The sequence below is a fragment of the Microtus pennsylvanicus genome, chromosome 13, assembly GCF_037038515.1.
Source record: "Microtus pennsylvanicus isolate mMicPen1 chromosome 13, mMicPen1.hap1, whole genome shotgun sequence".
Classification (NCBI taxonomy): Eukaryota; Metazoa; Chordata; class Mammalia; order Rodentia; family Cricetidae; genus Microtus; species Microtus pennsylvanicus.
Genome location: NC_134591.1, coordinates 67,640,854 through 67,667,839, shown reverse-complemented (window position 1 = coordinate 67,667,839; position 26,986 = coordinate 67,640,854). Strand labels below are relative to the sequence as shown.

Genomic DNA, 26,986 nt, shown 5'->3' with positions numbered 1-26,986 from the left:
AGCGAGAAGGTAGGGCTGGGGTTGTGAGCAGCTCTGGCTCTCCCAGTATTGCACATGGTGACGGGAAGCAGATATGGATACGTCCTGCTCTGTCTTTAGGAGCTTCGGGTGTGAAACCTGTTCAGAGGATCGTCAGTCTTTCCACAGGACACTTACTGGTTTAAAAGCTGAAGGCAGCTAGGAGGTTGGTGGCCCAGCATTCAGAAGTCAGAGGCAGGCAGACCCTTGTGAGTTCAAGGCCAGCCTGGTCTACAGAGGGAGTTCCAGGACAGGCTCCAAAGCTACAGAGAAAGCCTGTCTCGAAAAACAAAACAAAAGAAAGAAAGGAAGGAAGGAAGGAAGGAAGGAAGGAAGGAAGGAAGGAAGGAAGGAAGGAAGGAAGGAAGAGAAAAAAACCACAGTTCACCACACCTGCATCAAAGGCTGTTCTCAAAGTTTCTAGCTTTGCCTAAAGTTCTCTTCAGCATAAAGAACAAGCTGATGTCAACACGGGAGAAGTTCAACAAAGCTACTATGTTCTGCTTACTTCTTGGAAGCTCAGACTACAGAGAGCTGTAAGGAACACACTGGGTCTGGACAGGCTCTGCTGCTCAGGACCCTCGAGGGGGCCAGAAGTCATGGGCAGTACTGCAATCCCTCCTTCATGCAGATATACTGTTCCTGCCTGGAATGATCCAGAGGCCTCAGAGGCCTTTAAAACAGCTATGACCAGGACACAGCAGCGTTTGGGAAGAAATTCCTATCTGCAGAAGCCAAACCACACTGCCAGCCTTCAGAGACTCATTGCTTAGATCACACTGGCCTTGAACTTGTGGTTATCCCACCTCTACCTCCCAAGCACTGGGACTCAACATGTATACCACCACACATGGATTTTTTTTGTCTAATTTTTTTAAGGTTTATTTTATTTCTCTGAGTGTTTTGCCTATATGAATGTATATGTACCACATGTATGCCTGGTCCTCTCAGAGATCAGAAGAGGGAATCAGATCCCCTGGAGTTTTGGATAGTTGTGAGACACCATGTGGGTGCTGGCAACTGAATCTGGGTCCTCTGAAAGAGCAGTTTCATCACCAAGCCATTTCTCCAGCCCAGATGTTTTGTTTAAAGGTGGAGTTTGGAGCTGGGGGTGTAGCTATATTGGTAGAGCGCTTGCCTAGCAGGCATGAGGCCCTAGGTTCTATCTCCAGCATAAACTGGGCTTGGTGGCACAGACCTCGGACCCCAAGTCTTGAAAATGGAGGCTAGAGAACCAGATGTTCAAGGCATCCTCAACCACACACAGAGCTTAAGTCTATCCTGGGTTATATGAGATCCTATCTCAAAATGCAATAAAATAATAAAATGGAAATGAAATAAAGGAAATTAAGAGATGGTTTTGTTTCCTAGGCTGGATTTGAACTCCCAGACTCAGGTGATCATCTTCAGCCTCCCAAGCAGTTGGAATCACAAGCAAACAGCACCATGCCAGGCTTGGTATTACCCACCCCTCCCCTTCCTTTCTTCTCTCCTTCCCCTCTATATGGGGATGGATCTGTTCCATCCTGGGTGGAGCCCAGAGCCAACCACTGAATTATACTCCCAGCCCCAGTCTGCTATTTTCCAGTAGGGGAGAGGGAACGAAAGATCTGCCAGGCCATGTCAAAGATAAGACTCCTGATTTGATGCTGACATTCTGTGTAGGTGCTGGGGTAAGCATCACATCCCACGAGCCAATCATTTTTCATGACGAATTAGTAATTGGCACCCCCCCACACACACACACTAAACCCTAGCCTCATCCAGAACTCAGCATTTTCTTTCATTTGAAATTTTATTGTTGTTCCGGGTCACATGGTCTCTGCTTGCTGCTTGATCTTCCTCACCTTGTCCACTGTTATCCTGGCGGGTCATTCGGTCAGCAGAACTATAAAACCAAGAGGCAACCGTGTAAGAGGTCTCATCGAGTCTCATAGACAAACTGATGGATACAGCCAGACGTGGTGCTACCTGCCTTTAATCCCAGCTCTCAGGAGGCACAGGAAGGTGAATCCCTGTGAGTTTGAAGCCAGCCTGGTCTGTGTAAGGAGTTCCAGGACAGCCAGGGCTACATAGAAAGTCCCTGACTCAAAACGACAACAAAAATAACATGGTGGTCACAAACCACTTGGTTGGACTTTAGTCCACATGGCAGTGGACATGAACTAAAAATACTGTCAGAAGACAAGATGTAACCTCCCTTGGGTCCTGCCTTTCCAACAGGCACAGAGGAGCAGACAGAATACCCTTTCCCCATAGCAACCATCATTACTCCACACTGATCTTTGCTAGGCCATGGTAATATGTTTAAATCCATTTCACCCAGTATCTTTTCTATGGTCTTCTTAAATTACATTTTTATAATTGTGTGTTTGTGTGTGTGTATGTTTCACTGGAGATCAAACCTAGGACCTCATTCATATCAGAACATGCTCTAGGCCTGAGCCACCCCCCCTACCGCCCCCCCCCAGCAAAGAGTATCTGGAAGGATTCTGTTTGGCCCTCACCACTGAAAACCAGACCATTGCCCCTGCAGGAGCCAGGCCCCTAGGTCACAACACTTGGTGGTAAAAAGCCTTTTCCAGAGCTTCCTAAGAAGGACAGGACACTCAGGTCACCTCAGGGCTACTCTACTGTGACAGGGCTCAGCTTCCCCATCTTAGCCATGTGTGGCCAGGTTCAAGGGCAATAGCCTTTGTGAAAGTGTTTCACAGAGGTCTGGTCTGAGTGCACAGTGCTCCTGTTCCCCTTCCCTCTGGTCCCTAGGAAGCCAAGCCCATCCATGTTCAACAGACAGCCTTGCCCACCCTATAATAAACTCTGAGCCACCACCCATCCCAGCTACTGCCCTTCCGAACTAACACTCCCTCCCCAGCAACCACCTGCCACGGTTACTGTACTGCAGGCTGGCGAGCCTCCCGCCTGCTAGCACAGGGCCCTCTTCCTGTCTGTAGGTATACTATTCCTCATGGAGGGCAGCATCTGGGGATGACGGGGAGGGGGAAAGACACGAGCATACAGACCTTCCAGCGATTCCCACATTCGTTGCAAAAGACAAAGGTGGTCATGGGCTCGTCAGCACTGCGTGTCTGCACCTAACGGAGAGAAGAATCATTCATAAGGTCACCCCACCACCACCACCGCTCTAGGGCCTGCTGTGGCACCCGCCATCTTCAGAAGTAAATTCAAATCCCACAGGCTGTCACTGATATTCAGCGGACTTTGGTAATCTCCTTGACATGGATGTATAAACCTCTTTTCCTCTGGTCATGCCTCAGCCTGGCCTTTGTACTTGTACTCTACGTGAGCCTTCTGAACCCGTTTCTCTTCTTTTGCTCCAAGCCTCACTTCTTACCAGAAGCCTTCCCAGACTCACCCCCTGAACACACTGTATCTGACATGCCTGTCTGAGCCAGAGGTGCCTGGGAAATCACCTTGTCTATTGTCACCCTGCAAGTGGCTGAGACCCAGAGAGGAAAGGGGGCTTGCAGATCACCGGGATGGGTTGGGTTATGCTGTGTTTCCCCATTTCCAGTCCTCTATATCCTTCAGGTTCAGAGACATGGGTTTCCACCCCAAGAATCTGGAGTTCCAGCTGCCCTTCTGATTCTCTCTAAAGGCAACCTGGTGGCTTCTGCTGGGATCAGCAGTAGGGGCCGAGCCCTCTGCTGGTACGTGGCTCCAGCTGTCCGTCAGCCTTGTCGCCACACCCACAGCGGTAAGGAGGAAGAGCAGGAGTGGGCTTTTGCAGGAGAGACTAAACATTGCTAGCTGAGCAGCTCACTTCTGAAGGGCAGTGCCGTGCAAGTGCCCAGAACGAATCCTGTCTAGAACAGACAGGAAGGAACACAGGAGCTTACACAGACGTCCCCCAATTCCAGAACTGGAACCCTTCCAGAGAACTTTCCAGAAAATAAAATGGGTGACTATACTTCCACTGTAGCCACAGGATACTGAGGGCAAAGTGCTCCTGCTAGTCCCTCCCCACTTTTGAGGCAAAGTCTCATATTTATTTATTTTTTTTAAAGATTTGTTTATTTATTTATTATGTATGCAACATTCTGCCTCCATGTATGCCCGCACGCCAGAGGAGGGCGCCAGATCTCATTACAGATGGTTGTGAGCCACCATGTGGTTGCTGGGAATTGAACTCAGGACCTCTGGAAGAGCAGCCAGTGCTCTTAACCACTGAGCCATCTCTCCAGCCCCAAAGTCTCATATTTATGTATCCAAAAATAACCTTGGATTTCTGATCCTCCTCCCTCTCTTCAAAAAGTTCTTTATTACATTTTGTTTTGTGTGCATGTATGTGGCTGCACATGCCAAGGCATGTGTGGAGCTCAGAGGACAATGTGCAGAGTTGGTTCTCTCCCTTTTACCATCTGGGTCGTCAGGTTTGGCATCAAGCCCCTTTACCTAGTGAGCCATCTCGCTAGCCCACTCCCTCTACCTCTCTGGTGCTGGGATTAGCCTGCACCACCACTTCTGGTCTCTGTGGTGCTGGGGATCAAACCCACTGCTTCACACAGGCCCCCACCCCCACCCCACTGATCTGCCAACAGAGCTACATTCCCAACCCTATGTCTTTTGAAGAGATGCTATGTGTGTATTCATGCAGGTGCATGCTGAGGCCAGAAGGGGACATCAGATCCCCTGAATCTGGAGTTACAAGTATTTGTGGACCATCCAATATGGGTGCTGGGATCTGAACTTGGCCCTCTGATAGAGCAATGACCCAAAAATCTCTCTAACCCATTCTTCCCCCTTTTAGATGGGTTTCCCTGTGTATCCGAGGCTGGCTTTACCTCCCCCCAATCCTGTCCTCTTGTCTCATATTCCCCTAGTGATAAAAATACAGACACGTGCCACCATGCATGGCTACTCTTGATGGATTTTGCTTGCTGAGCAGATAAAGAAACGAAGAGAGTTCTAGAATCACTAAATATGAGTTAGAAATCAATATTGCTACTCTAAGGACAGAACCTAGCAATAGGCCATTCTTGGGACTTAGGGGAAGGTCTGTTCCCCATCCCCACCCTAGTCTCCTATGGTTCCTGAGTATCTTCATCCTCAGGAACCCCCTTAGTCATCACCAGACAAGCTGACTGGACGCCTCAGAAAGGTTTGGACCCAAAAGCCCATCATGGTGGTGCACACATGAAATCCCACACTTAGGAGGCAAGAGGATCAGAAATTTCAGGGTAGCTGAGCGGTGGTGGCGCATGCCTTTAATCCTAGCACTTGGAAGACTAGTGGATCTCTGTGAGTTTGGGGCCAGCCTGGTCTACAGGGCGAGTTCCAGGACAGGTTTCAAAGTTACACAGAGAAATCCTGTCTCGAAAACAAAAACAAAAAAGAGAAAGAAAGAAAAGGAAGAAAGAAAGAAAAAGAGAGAAATTCCAAGGTAGCTTTAGCTACAAAGTAAGTTCAAGGCCCTATCTCAAAATAACCAAGTATGATAAAAAGAAATGCCCAAATCTGAGTTCAAAGTCTTCCTGCCATTGGCCTGCCTGGGCACTATAGGCTGAGGAGCTGAGTTTCACACTGCTACGTTTCCTTCCAGCATAAGTGATGCTCCTGAAGTCTGTGCCCAGCAGTGTTCATGGAGGACAGTGTGGTCTAAGTTGGGGTCTGGAGCTCACTCTCACTTCAGGACAGACAGGACACACCAGCCCTGCTCCATGGACACGCGCAGCTCATTCCACAATCTGAACATTCTCCAGAAAACCACAAGGCACCGAGGTAGCATCTTCAAGCTTGTCATTCACCCAGTGGTCTGAAGAGTTCAGTTTCTGTTCCTCTCAGCACCTCCATGGGCATCTCTCTGCTCCCCCTGCTACGGCCCCACCCCACTCCACCTCACCTCTACCTACCTGGTTGTAGGTGCAATTCTTCTTCTTGCACTTGCTACACCGCAAGAGGTCAGTGGTGGTGCCGCCTGTCTTGGCCATCTGGTGCTCACGGATGGCCTCCTGGGTCATGGCGTTCCTCAACTCCCTCAGCTCATCGCTGGCCATTTCCTGGAGAGAAATGGGTCTGTTTCAGGGTGGGTGGGGGAGCCTGCCCTTTGCTAGGTTTCTAGAGTCTGAGCTGAGAGGGAAGTACTATACTAGGAACATAGAGCTGGGAGAGACGTTGGACCCTCCTGGTCCCTCCTGACCTGGGAAAGGCCTGTCCTGGAGGAGTCTCCTCTCCATCCTGGCTGGAATGTCCAACCTGGCAGTTCTAGCTGGGCCAAGGTCAGCTGGGAATGTGTGGGACAGCAGCAGGTGTTGATAGCTGGAGTTAGTACTGTGGGGCCATTCCTTTAGGACAGTGCTCACCTTGTCTGCCAGGCCTCGGCCCGAGCGACTGCTGCTCACCCATGTCCCATTGCTTTCCACTCTGGGCTTTAACCAGGGTCTGCTCCAGCTAGGACCACATGCTCTCCAGCCCGTCTGCTGGTGGGAACCATGACCTATGGGCTACGCTATCCAGCAGGTCCCCCCAGGAACCAGGGTCACAGGTCTGTGTAATCACTGTGGACATTGTGGACATACACCCCAGACAGCTGTCCCAGACACACCCAGAGTCTGTGATCCTTCTGGAGATGCAGTATCAGCCTCACCAGTCTCTTCCCTTTCCTGTCTGACCGCTGTTCACTGAACCCCTTCAGGCCGATCTCTGAGTATAAGCCTTCAAGCCTCTGCCAAAGAAAGGCTGGGCAGACCCACTTAGGTAGAGGCAGCACTAGTTATAAGTGGTGTGTGGACCAGAGGGCAGCCAAGGCTCATAGGGAGGGGGGGCCTGTTTTCGGCTAATTATTGTTTTATTGTTATTATTTATTTGAGATATAGTCTCCTGTATCCCAGACTGTCCTTGGACTTGCTACTTAGTGCAGGCTGGCCTTGAACTCCTGATAGTCCTGCTTCTATCTCCCAAGTGCTGGGTTTACAGGGTGAGTCACACCTAGCTTGGGGATCAAACACATATTTGAACATACTTGGCAAGCTCTCTACCAATTGACTATACCCTCAGCCATGGCTTTGGGTGTGTGTGAGTGTGTGTATGTGTGTTGAGACAGGTTTTTGCTACCTCTATAGCCCAGGCTGGCCTCAAATTCATGGTAATTTCCTATATCAGCTTCCCAAGTGACTGCAGGTATGTGCTACCTCATCTGGCTTTGAAACCACTATTCTCACGGAAGCAAAATGTGTCTTATACTTCTTAAAGAAACTGACTGCGTGGGTCAAAAGGCAACCACAGAATGAAGGTCTCTGTGGCCTTCACATGTGGAAGTCCCACCCCTAAGATCTGTGTTTGGAGACAGCCTCTTTTGTAGGCGACTAGGGAATAGGATGGCGCCCTCGTGAAGAAAACAGGCGCAAGACCCCCTCACTCATCCATCGTGTGAGCTGACATGGGCATTTGTGTCAGACATCACATCAGCCATCACTCACTCTGTATATCATATATACCACACACCATCAGACACACAACACACAATACGTCACACACACATCCCAGATACTCGCTCCACACATTATACACAGAGCATACGTCATGCTCCTCTACTCCGGACCACAACACCCAGAATCCCACCCAGTCTTTAGGAGCTTAACACTTCCTCTCGCCTTCTCTGGGTCTCTTCATTTCTCGATTTGAAGACCGATAGGGAGTCCCCTGGCAGCTGTGGAAGCTAATCACACCCAAGGATGTGCCAATGATCTTTCCAAGATGTGGGTTCTGAGATGTGTGGGTACCCATCTGTCCAACGAGAGTCTGAGCTGGTGGGGGCTGGGCTGGGCTGAAGGGCACCTAGATCGTGTCCCCAGAGCTACAGCCACTGCTCTCAGAGCTGGGCAGCAGGAGGGCTCTGGTCAGCGCCCTGCACCAAGGCCCTGTGATCCTCCTCACCTCTGCTGTCATCTTGGCAATGAGCCCTGGGGAAATGGCCCCACTGAGCACATTCTGCCTCAGGCTGGGGTTCCGGGGGTCCTTCAGATTGCTGATGCGGCTGCGCACACGGTTCCGGTACTTCATGTCTGTGCTCTTGAGTTCCTGGTAGATATGTGTCTGGGTCAAGGGCCATTTTGCCATCCATGGTGGAAATGGGAGCCTGCTCCAGGGGTCAGGGGTCATCTCTGTGGCCTCTGCTTAATGGGCTTCTGTTTAGAGCCCTGGGATCATCCAGGTATCAGAGATAGGAACAGCCTCCAAGAAGAGGCCGGATTACAGCAAGCTCTGTGGTATCAGGAACTCCAGGAAGAGGCAGGCTGCTTTGTCTGAATCTCTCCTGCACCTCAGGTGAGTCCCAGAACTTCAGTGCCTCAGTTCCCTTTTCGTTTAAAAGCAAGCAAGCAAACAAACAAACAGGGCTGTTGGGCAGCATCAAGAAGTTATCAGTGTGGGGTCTGGAACAAGCCCATATCCGGGAACTGCTATCACGAGAATACTGAGGGTAACCTCTAGTTTGAAATGACCACAGAGCTGGGGAGCAACTGACAAAGGAAAAGGCCAAGAGCCACATGTTTCTGGCTCTGAAAAGTGCAAAAACCACTGGAAGCTGAGCATGGGGTCATGTATACCTTTAACCCAGCACTTGGGAGGCAGAGGCAGGCAGATCTTTGTGTTTGAGGCCAGCCTGCTCTACATAGCAAGTTTCAGAACAGCCAAGGCTAGAGACCCTACCTCAAAAACCAAAACAAACAAAACAACAACAAAATCCAGTGGGCAGTCCTATTCTCCTCTGCCACCTCCAATTTCTTTCGAGACAAGTATAGCCTAGGATAGCTTAGAACTCTATGTAGCTGAGGATGATGTAGCCAAGGATAGCCTAGAACTCTCTAATCTTCTTACTCTCATCTCTTGGCTGCTAGAATTACAGGCAAGCACTATGCCAACCAAACTGCACCCCCGGCCTCTCCCACAGTGCCTGCTCAGAGCTCTCCCTCCCTCTCAGACACAGCCCTTCATCCCAGGGATCCACTTTGGGAATGACTGGCCAGTTACTTCTCCCGCAAGTAGACGAGGAAGCTGAGACTTGGGAAGGGTTCAGTTCCTTGCTCAAAGTCAGAGGGCAAAGTCCTAGTGGGGTTAGGGCCGCAAGCCAGGCTTCTTCTTAACAGCAATGCTCTGTTCACTCATGGGCAGGAAGTCACCCCTGGCCACGGACCACAGTTCTGTCCAAGCCCAGCAGCCCAGATCCTCCCCCTCCTGCTCTGGAGACACAGGGCAGGGCTGGGGAGGCCAGACTCATTTTCTTGGTCTCCTGAGCCAAGTGAAGGAAGCAAGACAAAGCTGTTGCTGGGAAAAAGCACAGCCAAGACAGAGACCAGGGCAACACGCAGAGCGGAGCAGCTGACTTCCAGGAACTGGTGGAAAGGAGGTGGAGTTGTGGCTTTTGCCCCATCTTTGTTGGAATGTCATCCAGATATTAGTACAATAAGAGCATGAAAATAAGAGAATATGCCACTAAGCCTTTGGGAGCCAGAGTTTTAAACTCTGAGTTTAACACTGCCATTCAGAACGTCTGTAGTGTGTGGATCTGTGGATATGGGGGGACGCTTGGGAACACCAGCCTTTTTCTGATTTCTCCTGCACACACCAGTATCACTGGGGACAATCAGGAGGAAAGTAGTCCTGGAAACTCTGGGGATCCTTCATAAGGTCACACCCATGCCTCATCCATGCAATATTAGTTCAGGGTTACTCCACAGAGGACAGATCTTTTGAGGGACACAGAGCATATGAGCCCTGTATTCAGATTTCACTTAGCTGTGAGAAAAAGCAAATAAGCAGATTTCTGTGGCTTCAGCTCCTCTCCTAACAAGAAGGACAGACAATGGAGGAAGCAAATGAGGAAGAAAGACAGAAGTGGAACCAGGTACCAGGCCACTCACTCTGCTTCAAGTTGGGCTTGGAAGCCACTGCCTGTCCTGGAGACAGTGAAGATGAAGTCCTGAGACCCCCCAAAGCTCTGGGATCACATTAACCAGAAAATGTGAGAATGTATTTGCTGAGAGACTGGGAAATGCAAAATCTGTGGAGGTATGGCTGGATACCCAATGAACAATGGCTAACAGAAACCACAGAGGCTATACTGGGGTATACTAGGGTTGGCTTTAGGCAGGAGATGGAAACAGGCAAGCTAGCTGCTCACAGTCTGGACCCCGGCCTCCCAGGCAGACCCAGTCACACATCTCATTCCCCCAGAGTTTCTGCCCCTTCATCCCACACTTCATCTAAACATGCAAACCTCTGTCTGCAGGGAGAGAAAGCATACCATCCTTGCCACGGCATGCAACCCTTTCCCTAAGAAGCAAATCAGAAGGTGATCGGTGGTGGCACATGTCTTTAACCCCAGCACTTGGGAGGCAGAAGACCTCTAAGTCTGAGGCTAGCCTGGTTTACAGAGGAGTTCCAGCACAGCAAAGGCTACACAGAAAAACCTTGTCTCCAAAAACAAAAGAAAAAGTGGGGGGCTGGAGAGATGCATCAGCAGTTAAAAGAGCACTGGCTACTTTCAGGGAATGTGGGGTTCAATTCCCAGCACCCACAGGACAGCTCACAAGTGTCTGTAACTCCAGTTCCAGGCGATCAGAAACCAATGTATCTAAAATAAAGTGAAATAAATTATTTTTCCAAAAAAGGTAGAAAGTGAGGAGGTGAAATTACTGGGGGAAGTACATAGAAAGTATATGCATGCACCCAGGACCCACTAGGCATGTTGCTGTGTGCCTTCAATACCAGCACTCTGGAGGCAGAGGCAGGCAGATCTCGGTGAGTTTGAAGCTAACCTGGCCTAGAGAGAGAGGGGAGAGAGAGAGAGAGAGAGAGAGAGAGAGAGAGAGAGAGAGAGAGAGAGAGAAAGAGAGAGAGAGAGAGAGAGCTCTGCCAAGCCAGGGGTACCCAGTGAGATTCAATTATAAAATGTACTTTCTTATACACAGAACCATAGAACGAAGGCTTTTAGTCCAGCTGTGATCCTCGGAGTCCCCAGCCTTAGTTTCCTTAGTGTGTATGCAATGAGACCACCAGCATGCACCACGGGGATGGTTGAGAGTTTCCTGACACAGTGCCCGCCTGATGGCATCACAGGGTGCACTTCGGGAGCTGCGCCCATCAGAGGAGGCAGGAGAACAGTGCGTATGAAGCAGGCTGCCCTCTGTCCGTTCAGACCCGGCAGGCAATGACTTGACCAGCTGAGGTGTGTGTAACATGGTCTGTCTGGTACAGCAGCTAAGCCCTCAGGTTCTGGAGTCACACTTTCAGGGTTCAAAGCCCAGCTCTGTTAGCTGCAGGAGCTCTGGCATTGAACAGAGCCTCCTCGGGCCTCCGGATAAACCCAGGGAACCCACCGAGAGGCAAGGCAAGACCTAACAGCAACGTCAGCTGCACGTAGGAGCTCTCGTTCAAGGGCAGAGCAGGGAGCTGTTCCCAGAGCTGCTCCCACATCCCACCAACTAGACAGTCTAGGCAGCCCTAGCTCCATACGACAAGAGGATATGGTCTTCTATTTCTGAGGCCAGCTTGTCACAGTTGACTCCATAGTCCTTGAAATCATCTAAAAAGAGATCAGGAAACAGACATCAACCCTGTGTGACTTTGCCAGGGATGACACCTGGATCCCTACTGGAAACCCTATCTCAAAATAAGTAAGTAAGCAAATAAGTAAATAAATAAATGGCATCTCATCTCTGCTTGTTCTCCCTCACCCCCGGCCCACGCCCTCACCTTCTGCCTTCAGGGCTGCTGACAGCATCTCCACACACTTGTCCCGGACGGAGTCTCCGGTGAGATAGCAGGGGGCCAGGAGACACACAGAGGGGGCAAATGTGGGAGTTGTGGGGCTGCTGGGGGTCTTGGGAGTTTCCGCTTTAGATCTGCCGCTGTTAGATCTGAGGGTGACAATCAATAGTGGACATTAGACAAACAAACCACTTTTGGAGGGTAGCATCCCCTGAGGTTTCCATGGGTGCTCTCCTCTAGTTCCCAAAATAGCTTTCGGACGCAGGTGCTGTTTTAGATTCTTGACAAAGATCACTGCATTTATTCCTCATAGCGAGTCCATGAGGTCCACACTATGATTATCCCACACTAGAGGTGTCGCCTTAGAAACAGATGAGTTAGCTGGGCGGTGGTGGCGCACGCCTTTAATCCCAGCACTCGAGGCAGAGGCCGGCGGATCTCTGAGTTTGAGGCCAGCCTGGTCGACAGAGTGAGTTCCATGACAGTCAGAGCAAATCCTGTCCTGAAAACAAACAAAGAAAAAACAAAACAAAGAAATAGATGTGTTATGAGAATGAGCTTGAGGCCCATTGTAGAAGTGAGTGTCTTTTAATCTCAGCTCTTTTTTTTTGTTTGTTTTGTTTTGTTTTTTTGAGACAGGGTTTCTCTGTAGCTTTGAAGCCTGTCCTGGAACTTGCTCTGTAGACCAGGCTGGCCTCAAACTCACACAGATCCCCGTCTCTGCCTCCCGAATGCTGGGATTAAAGGCGTGTGCCACCACGCCTGGCTGCTGCACCTTCCCAGATCAGCCAGTCTCCTCTAAGTCCCGGCACAAGTGCCCGCTCTTAGAAAATCTTGCCTGCCACCTCGAGGACAACTCAGTTACTGCAAGTGTGCAGGAGCTGCCTGGCCAAAGTCAAGATTACAGGCACCTGAGCTGAATGCAACTTCCATAAACTCTGTTACCACAGAGCCCTTCGCGTGCGTGCATGCGTGCGTGTCTGTCTGTCTGTCTGTGCATGCGGGTTACAGCCACCGTCCCCAGAACACCTGCTCATTCCTGCTGCCTCCCATTTGCACTGCTTCCCCAGGGTCCTCCTGACATCGTCCTCTGAGTTAGCAGGCCAGCTCCCAGCTCGAACTCTCCTTCCTCTGTGAGGCACGCCCTGACATTCTTCCTGTGTGCCTACTGCACGGGATGCACACTCCATTGAATCCAAGTTATGGGACCAAGGAATCTAAGCTAGCATTTTTGGTGTGTGACCTCTGTACTGTGTCCTGTTGTGCCCCAGAAAAATCTGTACCCATGGCCAATATTTACAATAGGAAATGTCATATCAAGACTATGAATGTTTAGCTTTCCTTAAAAGCTGGAAGCCTGGGAGAGATGAGTCGGCAGTCGAGAGCACTGACTCTTCTTGCAGAGAGGATCTGTTACCTTCCCAGCATGGCTCACAACCACCTGTAACGCCAGGCCCAGGAGAACCAATGCCCTGTCCTGACCGCTGAGCTCCTACACATGTATGGTGCATAGAAACTTCAGCAAGGAGACACATATACACATAAATTAAAGAACAACAACAAAAACACATAAAACTGGAAGGTTGTGGGTTGATGAGATGGTTGTTTTCCACCAAACCTAACAACCTGACAATCTGAGCTCCATCCCAGAACCCACACAGTGGGAGGAGAGAGGCAACCCCTACAAGCTGCGCGCTTTGACCTCCACATGTATGTCCATACACAACCAACCAATCAAAGTAACTGGAAGACTGGGGACAGAGAGATGGGCACGTAAGCCTGGGCCCTAGGTTTGATCCTTAGAATCCACATAAGGATAGAAAGAGAGATCTGGCTTCACAAAGCTGTCCTCTGACCCCATCACATACGCCCACACACACACGAGCACATGCTCTCACATACATCTGCCTCTGTCTCCCGAGTCCTGGGATTAAAGGTGTGTGCCACCACTTCCTGGCCTCTAGTGGTTTAGCTCTGCACTCTGATCTTCAGGTAAGCTTCATTTGTTAAAACACAAACAAAATATCACCACATCTCACATCCACTCATCAAATGCCACTGCAGATAGATCTTGGATCTATTCCTTTTTCTACCTCCATCACCATCAAAGTGATCTGAGCCACAGATCATCCCAGCAACCTCCTGGCTGTTCTCTCCTTCTGCTCGGAGCCCTGCAACCCACTCTGATGCAGCCACCAGAGCAAGCCTGATAACTCTGATGATGCCACTCCCAAGCCAGTGGCCCCAGTTTCTAAAGGACCCGTGTGGGACTGGACTCATCCATGCATTGCTTCCCCCAGTCTGCTCCTGCAGATCCTTGCCACTGCTCTGTCAGGCTGCCTTCACACACCTAGGGCCCTTGGATAAGTATGACCCCACTACCTGCATAACCAGCTTCCTTACCTCTTATTATACAGCCTAGGCTGGCCTTGAGTTTACAGCAATCCCTCCATCTCCAAAACACCTTTTTTTGTTTGTTTGTTTGTTTGGTTGGTTTTCAAGACTGGACTTCTCTATGGAGCCCTGGCTGTCCTTACTGAGCTCAGCTTGACCTTGGGGATGGTACTCAGTGATGGAGTGACAGGGACCTGTCAGCATTCATACCCAAAGGTCCTAGGATTTGGAGGAAACAGTGTCTGGGGTTTCCCCCTTTCTCCTGCTTCAGGCTTCCCCTGCTGAGCAGAGCTCCACCCCAGACCCCATCCTGATGAACAAGGCAGTGGAGGGGGTGAGTCAGCAGCTTCCTTTACCTTTCCACTGAGGGCCTTTTTGGAGAGGAGGTGGCAGACGACCTGGAGTCTACAGAGTCTCTCCTGAAAGACACAAAACTGGAGTTGATGCTGTCTTTTAGCTGGCAGCGGCTCTGCTCTCCAGGAGAGGAACCCCTGGGGCAAGGCATGTTGGGTGGAAGATGAAGTACCCTCCCTGGGCCACAGCGGCCAGGGAAAGGGAGGTTCAGAAGTGCCCAGCCCCACCGGACAGAAATTCAAGGAAGGGAACAGATGTCTGCAGCAATGCTACATCCATGCACCCTGTGATGTCAATCACTCTCCTGAGAATTCTCAGCAGGCCCCTCTCCTGCTGCCAGGCAGCTGGGCTCCTGGGGTCGCTATGTGTCTGGAGCTGGAGAGACTGAGGTGGGCTTCAGGCTCCCCTGCAGGCTATAAGCGGAGGTGGGGAGAAGAACACAGGCATGGAGGAGGTAGACAAGTAGCTGAGTACGAATGTGAATACAACAGGGACAGGATTGGGCATGTGCTATGCACAAAGTCTTATAAGAAAACAACGTCCAGGAGGGAAAAAAAAAGATGGAAAAAAATCCACCCAAATCCTGTAACCATGACGTTAGCATGACGAGGTCAGAGGTAAAAACACCTTCACTTTCCACATGCACCGAGCAACTTCCACTCTCAAACGCACAGTTTCCTCTCACCGTTCTTATAAAATTCATGTTTGTAAATGGTACCCTCATCTTACCTAATTCCACAGCTCCCATTTTCTAGTATACTGAACAACTTATTTCCTTGTTATATTTATTATGCAACAGCCCTCCATGAAAGTTACAGAAGAGCTGTGTGTGAGGGCTGCGCTGGGCTGGACCTCAGTGGTAGAGCGCTTGTTTAGCATGGGTAAGGCTCTCAGTTCCATCCCCAACACTGTGAAGAGAGGTCACTAGGAACAGGGAAGAGGGGAGAGGGGAGGCAGCGAGGAGAGGGGAGGGGAGAAAAAGAGAAGAGGAGGGGGCAGATGCTAAACCTGATGACCTGAGTTCGATATCCCAAATCCACAAGGTAGAAGGACAGAAGTGATTCCTAGAAGCTGTCCCCTGACCCCCACATGTGTGTGTGTATACACACTAATTCTATAAGTTTGTGCATTGAACAATTCTGAAGATTCTGAAGGTGTGTATGTGCAGTGTGATATCATCTACCACCAACCTACTAACTAACAGGTGGTCAAACATAAATTCCAAGAGGTTAGGAGACTTTCGGGTTATAGGGACTGAGGAAGATGTAGTCACTTTTTGAAAGCTTTTCTTTTGAAATAGGGGCTGGCCTCCAACTCCTGTCTCAAGCTATCCTCCTGCCTCAGCTTCCCCAATGCCTCATCTACATATCTATAAAATCTTTAATCTACCATGATAAATGAGGCATTTGTGTCTTATCCAAAGCACACAGCTTTGGGGAACACCGGCTAGGCTAGGCAAGAGGAATGGGACATGGAGTTGAGACCTCTCTACAGAGGTCTCCCACATCATAGCTGTGGGATCTGGGAAGTCCTTACTCCCAGGATCCTCTGCTTCCAGGTGATTTAACACAGATGCTGAGTAAATACTGAATTACTTCCCCTTTTCAAGGCTCTGGCCCCACTGGCCCCGCAGACCTGACAAAGGTGGGATGTGGGCTGGGTTACCAGGCAACAACACTGCCAGTGCAAATGACTCGGTTCGTAAAGTGTGTCTAGACAGGAAACGCTGCAAACAGACTCCGGATAATTAGTGGAGAGCCACAGCTTTCAAGCTGAGGATCCTGTCAGTGGCGACTGCTCTTGTCGGACACTAAGGCTTTGCTTAGAGGACGGCACGATGCTGGGGACATGGGGACCCCTCTGAGCAGGGGTTCACACTTCCATCGTGGTCTTCTTTCTTTGTACCTGAAGGGCTAGAGAACAGCTGTGCAGCCTCCTGGGAGAACCCTTATTTGTTTTTGCTTTGTTTCGTTTTGGAGGCAGTGATCTTGCTATGTAGCCCAGGCTAGCCACAAACCCATGATCTCCTGCTCCTACCTCTTAAGTGATGTGTTTATAGTCATGTGCACTGCGCCTGGCCCCTGTCAGTATCTCAAGGATAGCAAGGCCAGGGCTGCACGGCTGACATGCTTCGCATCCCTTCACCCTTCTAGGGGAAGCCAGTGCGTGTGACTCAGTCAGACTGAGCCAAAGACCCCAGGGTGAGCCGCTGATAGAGAATGAGACAAGTGTGGGCCCCCTCCACTCCAGTCCGGGAAAGAAGTACCTGGTTTGGGGCTCTCCCCCTCCTTTCTTCCTCGGTGGAGAAAGACCTGCGTCTGGTTTCCAGTCTGAACAGCCGAGCCCTTTTTCTTTCTTCTTTGCTTTGTCTCTTTCTTCTCTCTCTCCTTTGGCAGTTCTGGGGGAGTCTGAAAATGAAAGAGTGGCATTGTCTCTCCACTCAGCGCCTTCTCAGGACAGCCCTGTGTGGCTTTGGGCACTGAGAATAAAGGGCCAGGACTAGGGGACAGTCGCCTGCATGTCCACTAAACGCACACATGCATGTGCACATATTCACATACACATATATGCATGCATGTACACACATGCACACACGCATAACATGTATACCTCACATGGGGACACGAACATAGAAGTACACCCATCAATGCAGAGTCAGGCAATGTGCACATGTATGTGCACAAACAGAAACATATAGAGACACACAAGAAAGGTTAGATGCTACATATAGATCCTACACTTGTCCCCACAACACCATGAACTCCATAATTCAGGGGTCGCCTGCCATTAATTAAATAACTCGGTGACACAAGTTGAGCGTCCTCTCCCATACGCTGAGAAGAAGTACCGCCTCCTAGCAGTTAGCCCCTTCTCACCCAGTAGCCGCTTCCAGTTTTTAATGAGGACTTTGGCCAAGGACACCACCTCCTTGTCTGAGCAGTGCTTGCGAACTCCATTGACGGCGACTCCAATCCTGGTGGTCTGTGAGGAAAGGATTAGGGGAGCTGACCCACAGGACTGGTTACTCTTTCTGAAGGGAGCGTCAGTCAGCTCAGCTATCACTTCTCTCCAACCTAGACCTCCCCAGGATCTGTGTCCTAACTCTGAGTCATCTATTGTAGAACAAGGGTCTGACCCGCTACCCTGACTGAGACCCAAGCCTATACTTTTGGGAACTTTGGTGGAGAGCTGGGTTGAGAGGACGTTGGCTGTAATTAGGACCCTGTACCATTTGCAGTCCACTAGATACATTGAAAGAAAGTCTTGACTTAGACCCACCTCTGGCTACCATATCTTAGATCTGTGTTTGTCTTTTGGGGCCAGAAGTCTCTGGTAAAGTTTGGGGGTACATGGGAAATCTAAGGAGGATTTGAAAGCAAAGGGGCAGACCCCCTCTCCCTGGGTCTGGGCCACTTAGATCCCACAGGCCTTAACTTTGGATAGAGATTCAAGGAAACCGCCTTCTCCCTAAACCCAAGGACTCTGACCCCCACAAGCCTGGGAAAGAACTGGCCCTCAAGAGATGCTCCCCATGTCCCAGCTCCATGTCTCAGAAACCTCCACAGGGTCTTTCCCTCCCACAGAGGTGCTACCCCAAGGGGCCCCCACACCTGTAGCAGCTGGATGGTCATCTGGCAATTGTTCAGCTTCTTCAGAAGGTCGAGGGCCCCTTCCTGTGGGAAGTCACAAGAAGAGCCCTGAGGCACAGGTGGTGCCGCAGGCCACTCTGAGTGCTGTGGGCTCTGGGGAGAACAGATGGATGTGTGGACCAAGGACAGATGTGGGCGCACAGAGGAGGAGAGGCGGGAAAGGTTGGCCTCAGAGCACTTGGCTAGCTGTGCCTCCCACCACCTCCCTCCACCGAGTTCTAGCCTTTCCCTCTGCTTCACTTTCTGCCCAGCATGTCCCTATGTCCGTGTCTTGTGTCTGCCTCAGAATGGAGTCACTGTTGCTCCGTGGCGGGTGGGCTGGGGATTGTCTCACTATGCTGCCTAGGCTGGCTGGGAACTAATGGGATCTTTCCACCTCAACCTCCCAAAGCGACTGGGATTGTACAGGCTCCAGCTGCTGCACCTGGCACTTTGGGGCTTTTAGATCAGCTTTATGGAGGTCTAACTGGCATGCGATAAGCCACGTGTATTGTTGTATACAACTGTATACGTTTTTCTTCCTTTTCGCTTATCTATCTCAGTGTGGTGTGTTTATGTGGGTCCATGTGTGTTTGGATGCCTGTGTGGAGAACAGAGGTTGACATCTGTCTTTCTCTGGCACTCTCCTCCATCTGTATTGAACAAGGTCTCTCAATGGATCCCAGAGCTTGTCCATCTGGCTAGCCCCAGCTAATCAACCTGTGCCTCCAGCACATGCTGAGAGCACAGGCCGACAGCTGATCGGTGCTGGGAATTGAAGTCCAGTCTTCAAACTGATGCAGCGAGCACTTCACCAGCTGAACCATCTCCCTAAGTTGGTTATTTTTTTTTCAGTTTTTTTTAATTTAAAAATGTTTAATTATGTGTATTCATATGTGTAATTTAAAGATTTTAATTTATTTTAAATGTATGTTTTCTCTACATGCATGTACGTGTGCCACATGTGTGCCTGGTACCTGTGGAGGTCAGACGAAGGCATTGGACTCCTCCCAAAACTGGAGTTACAAATGGTTGTGGGCCATCACCTAGGTTCTGAGAGCTGTACTGAGGTCCTCTGTAAGAACAGCCGGTGCTCTTAACTGCTGAGTCGTCTCTCCAGCCCCAGGTGTATGTTTTACATTATGTGTATGTTTTGCTCATGTGTCTCTGAGCAGGTATGTGCATGTGAACATGGGATGTCATACTCCTAGAGCTGGAATTACAGGTGGTTGTGAGCTGTGGGTGTCAAAACCTGAACTCTGGTCCTCTGAAGAGCAGTCTGCATTCTTAACCACTGAGCCATCTCTCCAGCTCTAACCGCTGGGCTATCTCTCCAGTTCTAACCGCTGAGCCATCTCTCCAGCTCTAACTGCTGGGCCATCTCTCCAGTTCTAACCACTGAGCCATCTCTCCAGCTCTAACCACTGAGCCATCTCTCCAGCTCTAACGGCTGGGCCATCTCTCCAGCTCCCCTGAATGATATTTTTTGTTTTTTGTTTTTTTTCAAGACAAGGTTTCTCTGTGTAGTCCTGGAACTCACTCTGGAGACCAGGCTGGCCTGGAACTCAGAGATATGTTTGCCTTTGCCTCTGCCTCCTGGAGTCCTGAATTGGCACTTTAAGAATATTGGGGTGGGGGCTGGAGAGATGGCTCAATGGTTGTGAGCACTGACTGTTTTTCCAGAGGACTTGGGTTCGATTCCCAGCACCCACATGACAGCTCAAAACTGTCTATAGCTCCATGATCTGACACCTTCACACACACATACATGCAGGCAAAACACCAATGCACATAAAATAAAAAATTAGGAGAAAAAAGGATACTTTTTTTCATGTATTTATCTTGTTGGGGGAAGGCAGGCCACGTGCCTGCCAAGGTGCATGTGTGGAGGACAGACGGCACTTGTTGGAGCAGCCTCTCTCCTTCTACCATGTGGGTCCCAGAGATCACACTCAGGTCACCAGACTTATGCACTAACCCATCTCTCTAGCCTGCCTCTGAGTCCTGACACACGTATAATCCTCATGAAACCATCACCACCAAGAACACGGGCATCACTTCAGAAATTCCCGCGGGTTCTTTGTAATGTGTGCCTCCTATTACCGCCATATCACACAACCAACATTCTCCTTGCATCGCTGCAGGTGACTTGTGTGTCTGTTTGTGTGCATGTGACATGCATGTGATAGGTGTGTGCTCGTGGTGGAGACCAGAGGTTAATTTTGGATTTTTTTTTCCTCAGGTATATTTGCCTTGTTTTTTTTGAGACAGTCTCTCTCAACAGGACCACAGGATCAACAGTTAGGCTTGGCTGGACCATGAGTTCTAGGCATCTAGCTGTCTCCAGTGAGTGCTGGGGCTTGAACTCAGGTTGTACACTAAGCACTTTGCCAACTGACTTATCTCCCCAGCCTTGACTTTGTTGTTGTTGTTTTGTTTGTTTGTTGAGACAGGATCTCTCTATGCAGCCTGGCTGTACTAGAATTTGCAATGTAGATTACATGGTCTTTTTTTCCCTTAAAGGTATTATGTATAAGTGTTCTACCTGCATATATGCCTACATACCAGAAGAGGGCACCAGATCTCATTGTAGATGGTTGTGAGCCACCATGTGGTTGCTGGGAATTGAACTCAGGTCCTCTGGAAGAACAGCCTGTGCTCTTATTCTCTGAGCCATCTCTCCAGCATCCTCCCCTTTGATTACACTGGTCATTATTATTATTATTATTATTATTATTATTATTATGTATACAGTGTTCTGTCTGTGTGTATGCCTGCAGGCCAGAAGAGGGCACTAGACCCCATTACGGATGGTTGTGAGCCAACATGTGGTTGCTGGGAACTGAACTCAGGACCTTTGGAAGAGCAGGCAATGCTCTTAACCACTGAGCCATCTCTCCAGCCCAATTATGTAGGGATAAGTCCCGCCCCTTAGGGGGCGTGTTCGCCTCGGGCTAATGTCTGCCTATAAATTTGGCGAGCGTGCTCCGAGCTGTCTCTTCTACTCTCCTGGTCTCCACGGGAACGGTGGTTCTGTAAGTCTATTTCTACATTAAAACTATATATATTTTTACAAACTGTCTGCATTCGTTTACGCCGCTACACAATTACACTGGTCTTAAACTCGCAGAGATCCACCAGCCTTTGTCCCCTAACTGCTGAGATTAAAGGTGTGTCACTAAGCTCAACTCCAGACTTTGTATTTTTTTTTATTATGTATACATTGTTCTGCCTGCATACAAGAAAAGGGCACCAGATCCCATTACAGATAGTTCTGAGATGCTATGTGGTTGCTGGGGATTGAACTCAGGACCTCTGGAAGAGCAGTCAGTGCTCTTAACCTCTGAGCCAACTCTCCAGCCCCTAGACTTTGTATTCTTAAGGATGTTTTATAACAGCTCGATATGTAGCTCAAGTTGGCTTCTCCTGCATCAAGCTCACAGATGCTGAGACTAAAGGCTTGTGCCGCCATGCCTGGCCATTTTAAGTATTTTATATAAGAAGTGTGGCATAAACAAACCTTTAATCCAGCACTCGGGGCAGAGGACAGAGGCAAGCAGATCTCAGTGAGTTGCTGGTCTACAAAGCAAGTTCCAGGAGAGCCAGGACTGTTACACAGAGAAACCCTGTCTCAACCCCCTGCCCAAAAGTGTAGCATAAGCTTCTTTTTTACTTTGCTAGCTTACTGTTTCTGAGATCCATCCATACTGCCTTAGATCTACAGGACACACAGCTCCTTTCTGTTACTTTTCTATAATTCAGAGTAATTTTTCTGTCATGCATATCTGTTTATCTAATGATATAAAATAATTAGAGTTCCTGGTACATAGTAAGAGTCCAGTGGATTTCAGCTGCTCTCTGAGTATAGAAACACAAGACAGAACGAGACAGGGGCTGGAGAGGTGGCTCAGTGGCTGAAGCCCTTGCTGCTTCAGAGACTCAGTTCCCAGCACTCACAGGGTGGCTCACAACTCGCCACCCTCTTCTGGTCTCCATGGGCCCCGCAGGCACGCGGTGCCCAGATAAACATGCATGCCGGAAAAGTTTCCAAACACATAGAATAAAAATAAATGTTTTTTTAAAGATCAAACAGAGTAGAAAGCAGGAGCAGAGAAAGAAGGAAGCTTGGAGTTGAAAACCTGTCTGCCAGGTCCTAAACACACCTTCAGCCCATTTTAGCCTTCTCCTGCCTGGCACCTGCATCCTAGAAGCCAGCCCTGGCTATCTTCAGATTAGTCCCCTGAGGAACACAAACTAACTATGTCCTGTATGTCCCTTGCTTGGTTCCAGCTCCCAGCCTCCCCTTGCCAGGACCTGGACCACATCCTGTGAGCTGCCCTCTGTTAGTCCTTAGTCTCCCTTAGCACTGAGGTTCAGTGTTTCCAGAATGACCTGCAGACGGGTGTGTCTGAACTCGGAGGCACACAAACTCCATGCTTGATGTTAGCGAAAGGCTTACTATGTGCTGGAACACTTAAGTCCTTAATGTCCACTGACTTCTCACAAGAAGGAGGTGGGAAGGTAGTGCTTGCTTATACACAAAGCTTGGAGCCAGCACTGTGTACCAGGGTGGTAATTCACAACTAGAATCTCAGCTCTTGGGAGGTGGAGGCAGGAAGAGCGGAAGTTCAAGGCCATTCTCAGTCAGGTACAGAGTTTGAGGTAGGCCTTCTATATAAGATCTTGTCTCAAAAACACACAAACCACCCACCCACCTCTCAGAAGGCCCCTAACAAGTGGGTCCTAGTTACCACTCCACTTTTACAGAACTATTAACCCATTTATAGAAGAGGAAACCAAGAAGCTTTGTAAAGACTGGGTTGGACCGGGCAGTGGTGGCACAAGCCTTTAATCCCAATAGACAGAGGCAGGCGGATCTCTGTGAGTTCAAAGCCAGCCTGGTCTACAGAGCGAGTTTTAGGACAGCCAGAGCTATACAGAGAAACCTTGTCTCAGGAAAACAACAACAACAACAAAAAACCTAGGCTAGAATGAACAATGGCCTTGGAGCTTCACATACTATACTAAGCCACAGATCTGCCAATACATACAGTTGTGGAATACCAACACGGGTTATCACATGATGGTGCATACCGACAGCCAGTTCCCAGGAGAACACTGACTTGTAGCATTTGCTGGTTTCTGTGATGTAACTATTCCTCCAGCGATGACTCTCAAGCTACCAACATGCTGTTTCTGAACCGGGTTTTCTTTTACGTTTATAGCATGTATGTGCATACGTGCACGTGCCATAGCCTCCGTGTGGAGGCCAGAAGATGGCCCAGTGTCGTCAGCTGTCTCTTACCACATGGTGTTTCATTCTTGTTTTTCTTTTTTCTTTTTTTTTTTTTTTTTTTTGGTTTTTCGAGACAGGGTTTCTCTGTGGTTTTGGAGCCTGTCCTGGAATTAGCTCTTGTAGACCAGGCTGGTCTCGAACTCACAGAGATCCGCCTGCCTCTGCCTCCCAAGTGCTGGGATTAAAGGCGTGCGCCACCACCGCCCGGCTTTTTTTGAGACAGGGTTTCTCCTGACTGTCCTAGAACTCAGCAATCCACCTGCCTCTGCCTCCTGAGTACTGGGATTAAAGGTGTGCACCGCCATGCCCAGCTCACCACATGTTCTGAACTCAGTTCGACAGGCTTAGTGGCAAGCACCTTTACCCACTGAGTCGTCTTGCTAGTTCAAGGTTTGTTCTTTTTTTCAAACCCCCGGTCCCTGATGTGGGGCAGAACTGGCAGGGGAGACCCTGTACGAGTTCTTTTCACCATAAGCATATTAACGTTTTTCAAATGTCTATGTTTAACAGTTTGCAAACTACCTGAAAATCCCGTAACCAGAGCTCAATCATTTGCAGCTCACCACCGAGTACCTCTTTCTGTATGACTGGGTCATACTGAGGAGTAACGCCCACGGGCTTGCCTTGTAGGCAGGCTCACAAAGGCTGCTTGCCCATCAGGCTGGATGTGCCTCGTTGGCTCATTGTGTGGTGAACAGTCTCTCTGGTGCAGCTGTGGAGTCGCGAGTACGCAGCCTGAGACACCCCCCACCCCACCCCACCCCCCACCCCCGGTGTCTCTTTGTCCCTGTGTGAGGATGTCTGAAGGTGTAAATGAGGCTGTTGGCTTTGCATTTCCTGGTGAAGTCCTGCTGTCGACTTTCAGGATTAAACTCACACTGTCAGAGTGTACCAGGCCTGTCCTGATGGACAGCGTCAGGAGCCGCCTCTCACACACAGGCAAGTAGAAGTGGCTTGCGAGGTGGCATGTGCGTGGCTCTGTGGATGTGGCATTGTGTGTAGGTCTAGCTGTACACGGGGGCTCGTCTCTTCCGTGCTGTGTTCGCTGGTGCGCGCTCACAGTATCTGACAGAGCCCCAAGTCGCTGAGCTGCAACGTGGACGCTGTCTTATTATTGCAGGAAGCAATTCCCTCTTGGACTAACCACCACTGGGCGGGCCCACGTTCACTCTCAGCACAGGCCCGCCTTTCCCAGGCGGAAGCCCAGAGCTCTGTGCCTACCCAAACCCTGCTAGAGTCCAGGCACAGACTCCAGGCACAGATGAGGCTCTACACTGGCTCTGTCCTGTAAGAGGACCCTGTGGCCAGACATACTGCTTTCCTGGCGACAGCCCTGTCACTTCCATAGGCCCTCATTCCCAAGAGGCACCACTACCTCTTCCCATTTCACGGAAGAGGAAACTGAGGCCCCAAGAAGAGAAGCAGAGTGGCTGGCTTAGGACTGTAAAAGGATTGAGAGGGAAGCCATAGGAGGCCCCTTAAGCTTTCCAACCCGGCTGTCTTCCCGGAGCCTCCTGGGTTTCCTCCTCCCCCTAATCCTTCTCACCTGGAAGTCCAGACTTCCTTTGCTCATCAGAGTGTCTGGGTGAGCAAGGGGTTAGGCTTAGACAGCCTGTCTACCTGAAGTGCCACTCAGTTTCTTAGTTGGGCTCTGCCATCTCCAGCTGGGGAAGTGTCCCGTAACTTGAGGTTAGGTTTTGCTGGCGACTTTGGGGGTGGCCCAGAGCACCTCAGCGGAGGATGGGAGCTGAGGGAGGAACTGCAGCCTGGGCGGTGCAGGTGAGAGGCATCTTTCTGCATCCGCTCCAGCCCTGCAGAAGCAAGCCTCGCTCACCTCAGTCACCTGCCTCAGACCTGCTATTGGCTTTGCACACCTGTCTCACCCCTCACCCCTCCCTACTGCCCCGAGATGCTCTTCCCCAGGAATTCAATCTTCGTGTAGACGAGGAAACGGCAGCTCTCGACATTGTGCCAACGCCCCCATCTCATTGTTGCCCTGCAACTATGCAACTATTCCAGGATGTCTGATACCCCCTTGGCTCCTCAGACCTCAGTCGCTCTTCCTGGCTCTGAAACCTCTCCTGGGGGACCCCAGCGTTTTTCAACTTTCCTGGAATGTACTCGCGCAATGAAGGTCTCGGTGTAACACGTTGCTAGACACTACGAGAAGAAAAGGACCCCGCGGCGAGTCTGCGTGGAGGGCCTTATCCACCGGGTTCCCTGTCTTCTCCCTCCGGCCTTGTCCTCCCTCCCTCCATGTTCACGCCCTCCAGAATTGGCACAGGCGCCAGCCACCAGCCTGAGGCAAAGATCGCTAGATAGATAGATCAAACATTAACTTTCCTTTTGGCTCTCGCTGAGCGCGGCTGGGACTGAGAGATCAGGGACCCTCGCGCAGGGCTGCGGACCATCCTCCCGGCACAGATCCCTTACGCACTCCTCCCCCGCTGGGGCAGCCCAGGCCTCCTCCTTTCCTCCCCCGCCCCCCGCCCCGCACCTGTTCACCTCCGCCCGCCAGGGCCCCATCCCGTGGCCAAGGAAAAAGTTGCAAACAGACTCCTGGCACCCCAGCTAAGGCCCTTCGCTCTGGTCTTGCAGGCCCACTCCCGGGCGGCGGGGTGCAAATGCAGCTCGGCGGCCGAGTTTCTCTGATCTTTTCCAAGTCACCCAGAATTTGTCTCTCCAACTCCCGCCGTGCCTGCAGCTCCCCAGCCTTGCCCTCTCAAAATCCTCGCCCCGGGTTCGTGTCTCTCCTCACGCTCTCACTGCACAGCGCAGGTAGCCCACGAATACACCCGATTTGTCCACACTGACTTGCACCAGTCGCGCCTCGGGAGAAGGGAGGGGGCTACACGATCCTCTCCAGACCTGGCCACGCACGCACACACACACCCTAAGTGCCCAGCAAGTAGCGCGGGACTCCCCTGCCTGGCAGCCTGCCACCCGCCTCCAGTCCGGAGTCCCGAGCGCTCCCTTCGGGCACACGGCCGGCACGCCCACCAAGCCCGTGGCTGGCCGGGTCGCTCCTCCGTGGCCCAGGGGTTGCGTTGCAAACTTTGCAGCCTCACCGTCTTCTTCCGGGCCACCATCTTCTCCAGCTTTTTGGAGATCCTCAGCAGCTCCTCTTCCAGGCCCATGTTGGTCCACGACGCCGCGCGGGGTTAGGGGTGCAGAGCAGCAGCCGGCGCCAAAGCGCGGAGCGCAAGCGGCACGGGCCGCAACAGTCCACTCAAGCCCGGCGGGGGCGGGGCATGCCCCTCCCAGCGCTGGGGGAGGGGTGGCGGGCACTAAATATAGACTTCAAGGACTGCCCGGGCAAAGATTGCTTGAGCCAGGCGGGTCTCACCTTTGGGGGAAGAACCAGGCTGGGAGAAGGGGCTCTTCCCTTCCGACCCTCGTAGGGGTGCCCCCGGGCTGCAGGGACATTTGGGCATGAGGCTTCGACTGGGGTGTGAGTGCAGCTGAGGGAAGTTCTGAGCTCCCGAGTCTTAGCATCTCCCAGAAGAACTTAGTTCCGTGGCTATGCCCAAACCGAGAAGTTGGTACATTCATCGCATCTTGGTGC

The 26,986-nt window shown here is 50.7% G+C and overlaps 1 protein-coding gene across 2 annotated transcripts; it reads right to left on the bottom strand.

The window, feature by feature from the left end:
- Positions 1-1,794: 1,794 nt before the first annotated feature.
- Tcea3 (transcription elongation factor A3) lies at positions 1,795-26,673 on the bottom strand. Of its 2 annotated transcripts, none has more exons than XM_075946183.1 (11): positions 26,490-26,673; positions 18,108-18,239; positions 17,373-17,478; positions 16,763-16,904; positions 14,499-14,561; positions 11,734-11,897; positions 11,508-11,563; positions 7,915-8,070; positions 5,892-6,038; positions 3,042-3,113; positions 1,795-1,906 (listed from the first exon to the last, which is right to left on the bottom strand). In XM_075946183.1, the coding sequence occupies exons 1-11, from the start codon at positions 26,556-26,558 to the stop codon at positions 1,898-1,900; spliced, it is 1,116 nt and encodes a 371-aa protein (XP_075802298.1). In that variant the 5' UTR covers positions 26,559-26,673; the 3' UTR covers positions 1,795-1,897. The 2 variants fall into 2 exon arrangements, with proteins under 2 accessions (XP_075802298.1, XP_075802299.1); XM_075946184.1 differs by having other exon boundaries at positions 18,108-18,170; positions 26,490-26,671.
- Positions 26,674-26,986: the final 313 nt, after the last annotated feature.

What these genes read in the sequence shown, in the direction of transcription:
- Tcea3 (XM_075946183.1), bottom strand. Translation starts at nt 26,558, where the DNA reads ATGGGCCTGGAAGAGGAGCTGCTGAGGATCTCCAAAAAGCTGGAGAAG. An exon ending in AGCAGCCCTGAAGGCAGAAG is followed by an intron (nt 11,564 to 11,733) that starts GTGAGGGCGTGG and finishes ATCTCTTTTTAG; the next exon opens with ATGATTTCAAGGACTATGGA. An exon ending in AGAATTGCACCTACAACCAG is followed by an intron (nt 3,114 to 5,891) that starts GTAGGTAGAGGT and finishes TCTCTCCGTTAG; the next exon opens with GTGCAGACACGCAGTGCTGA.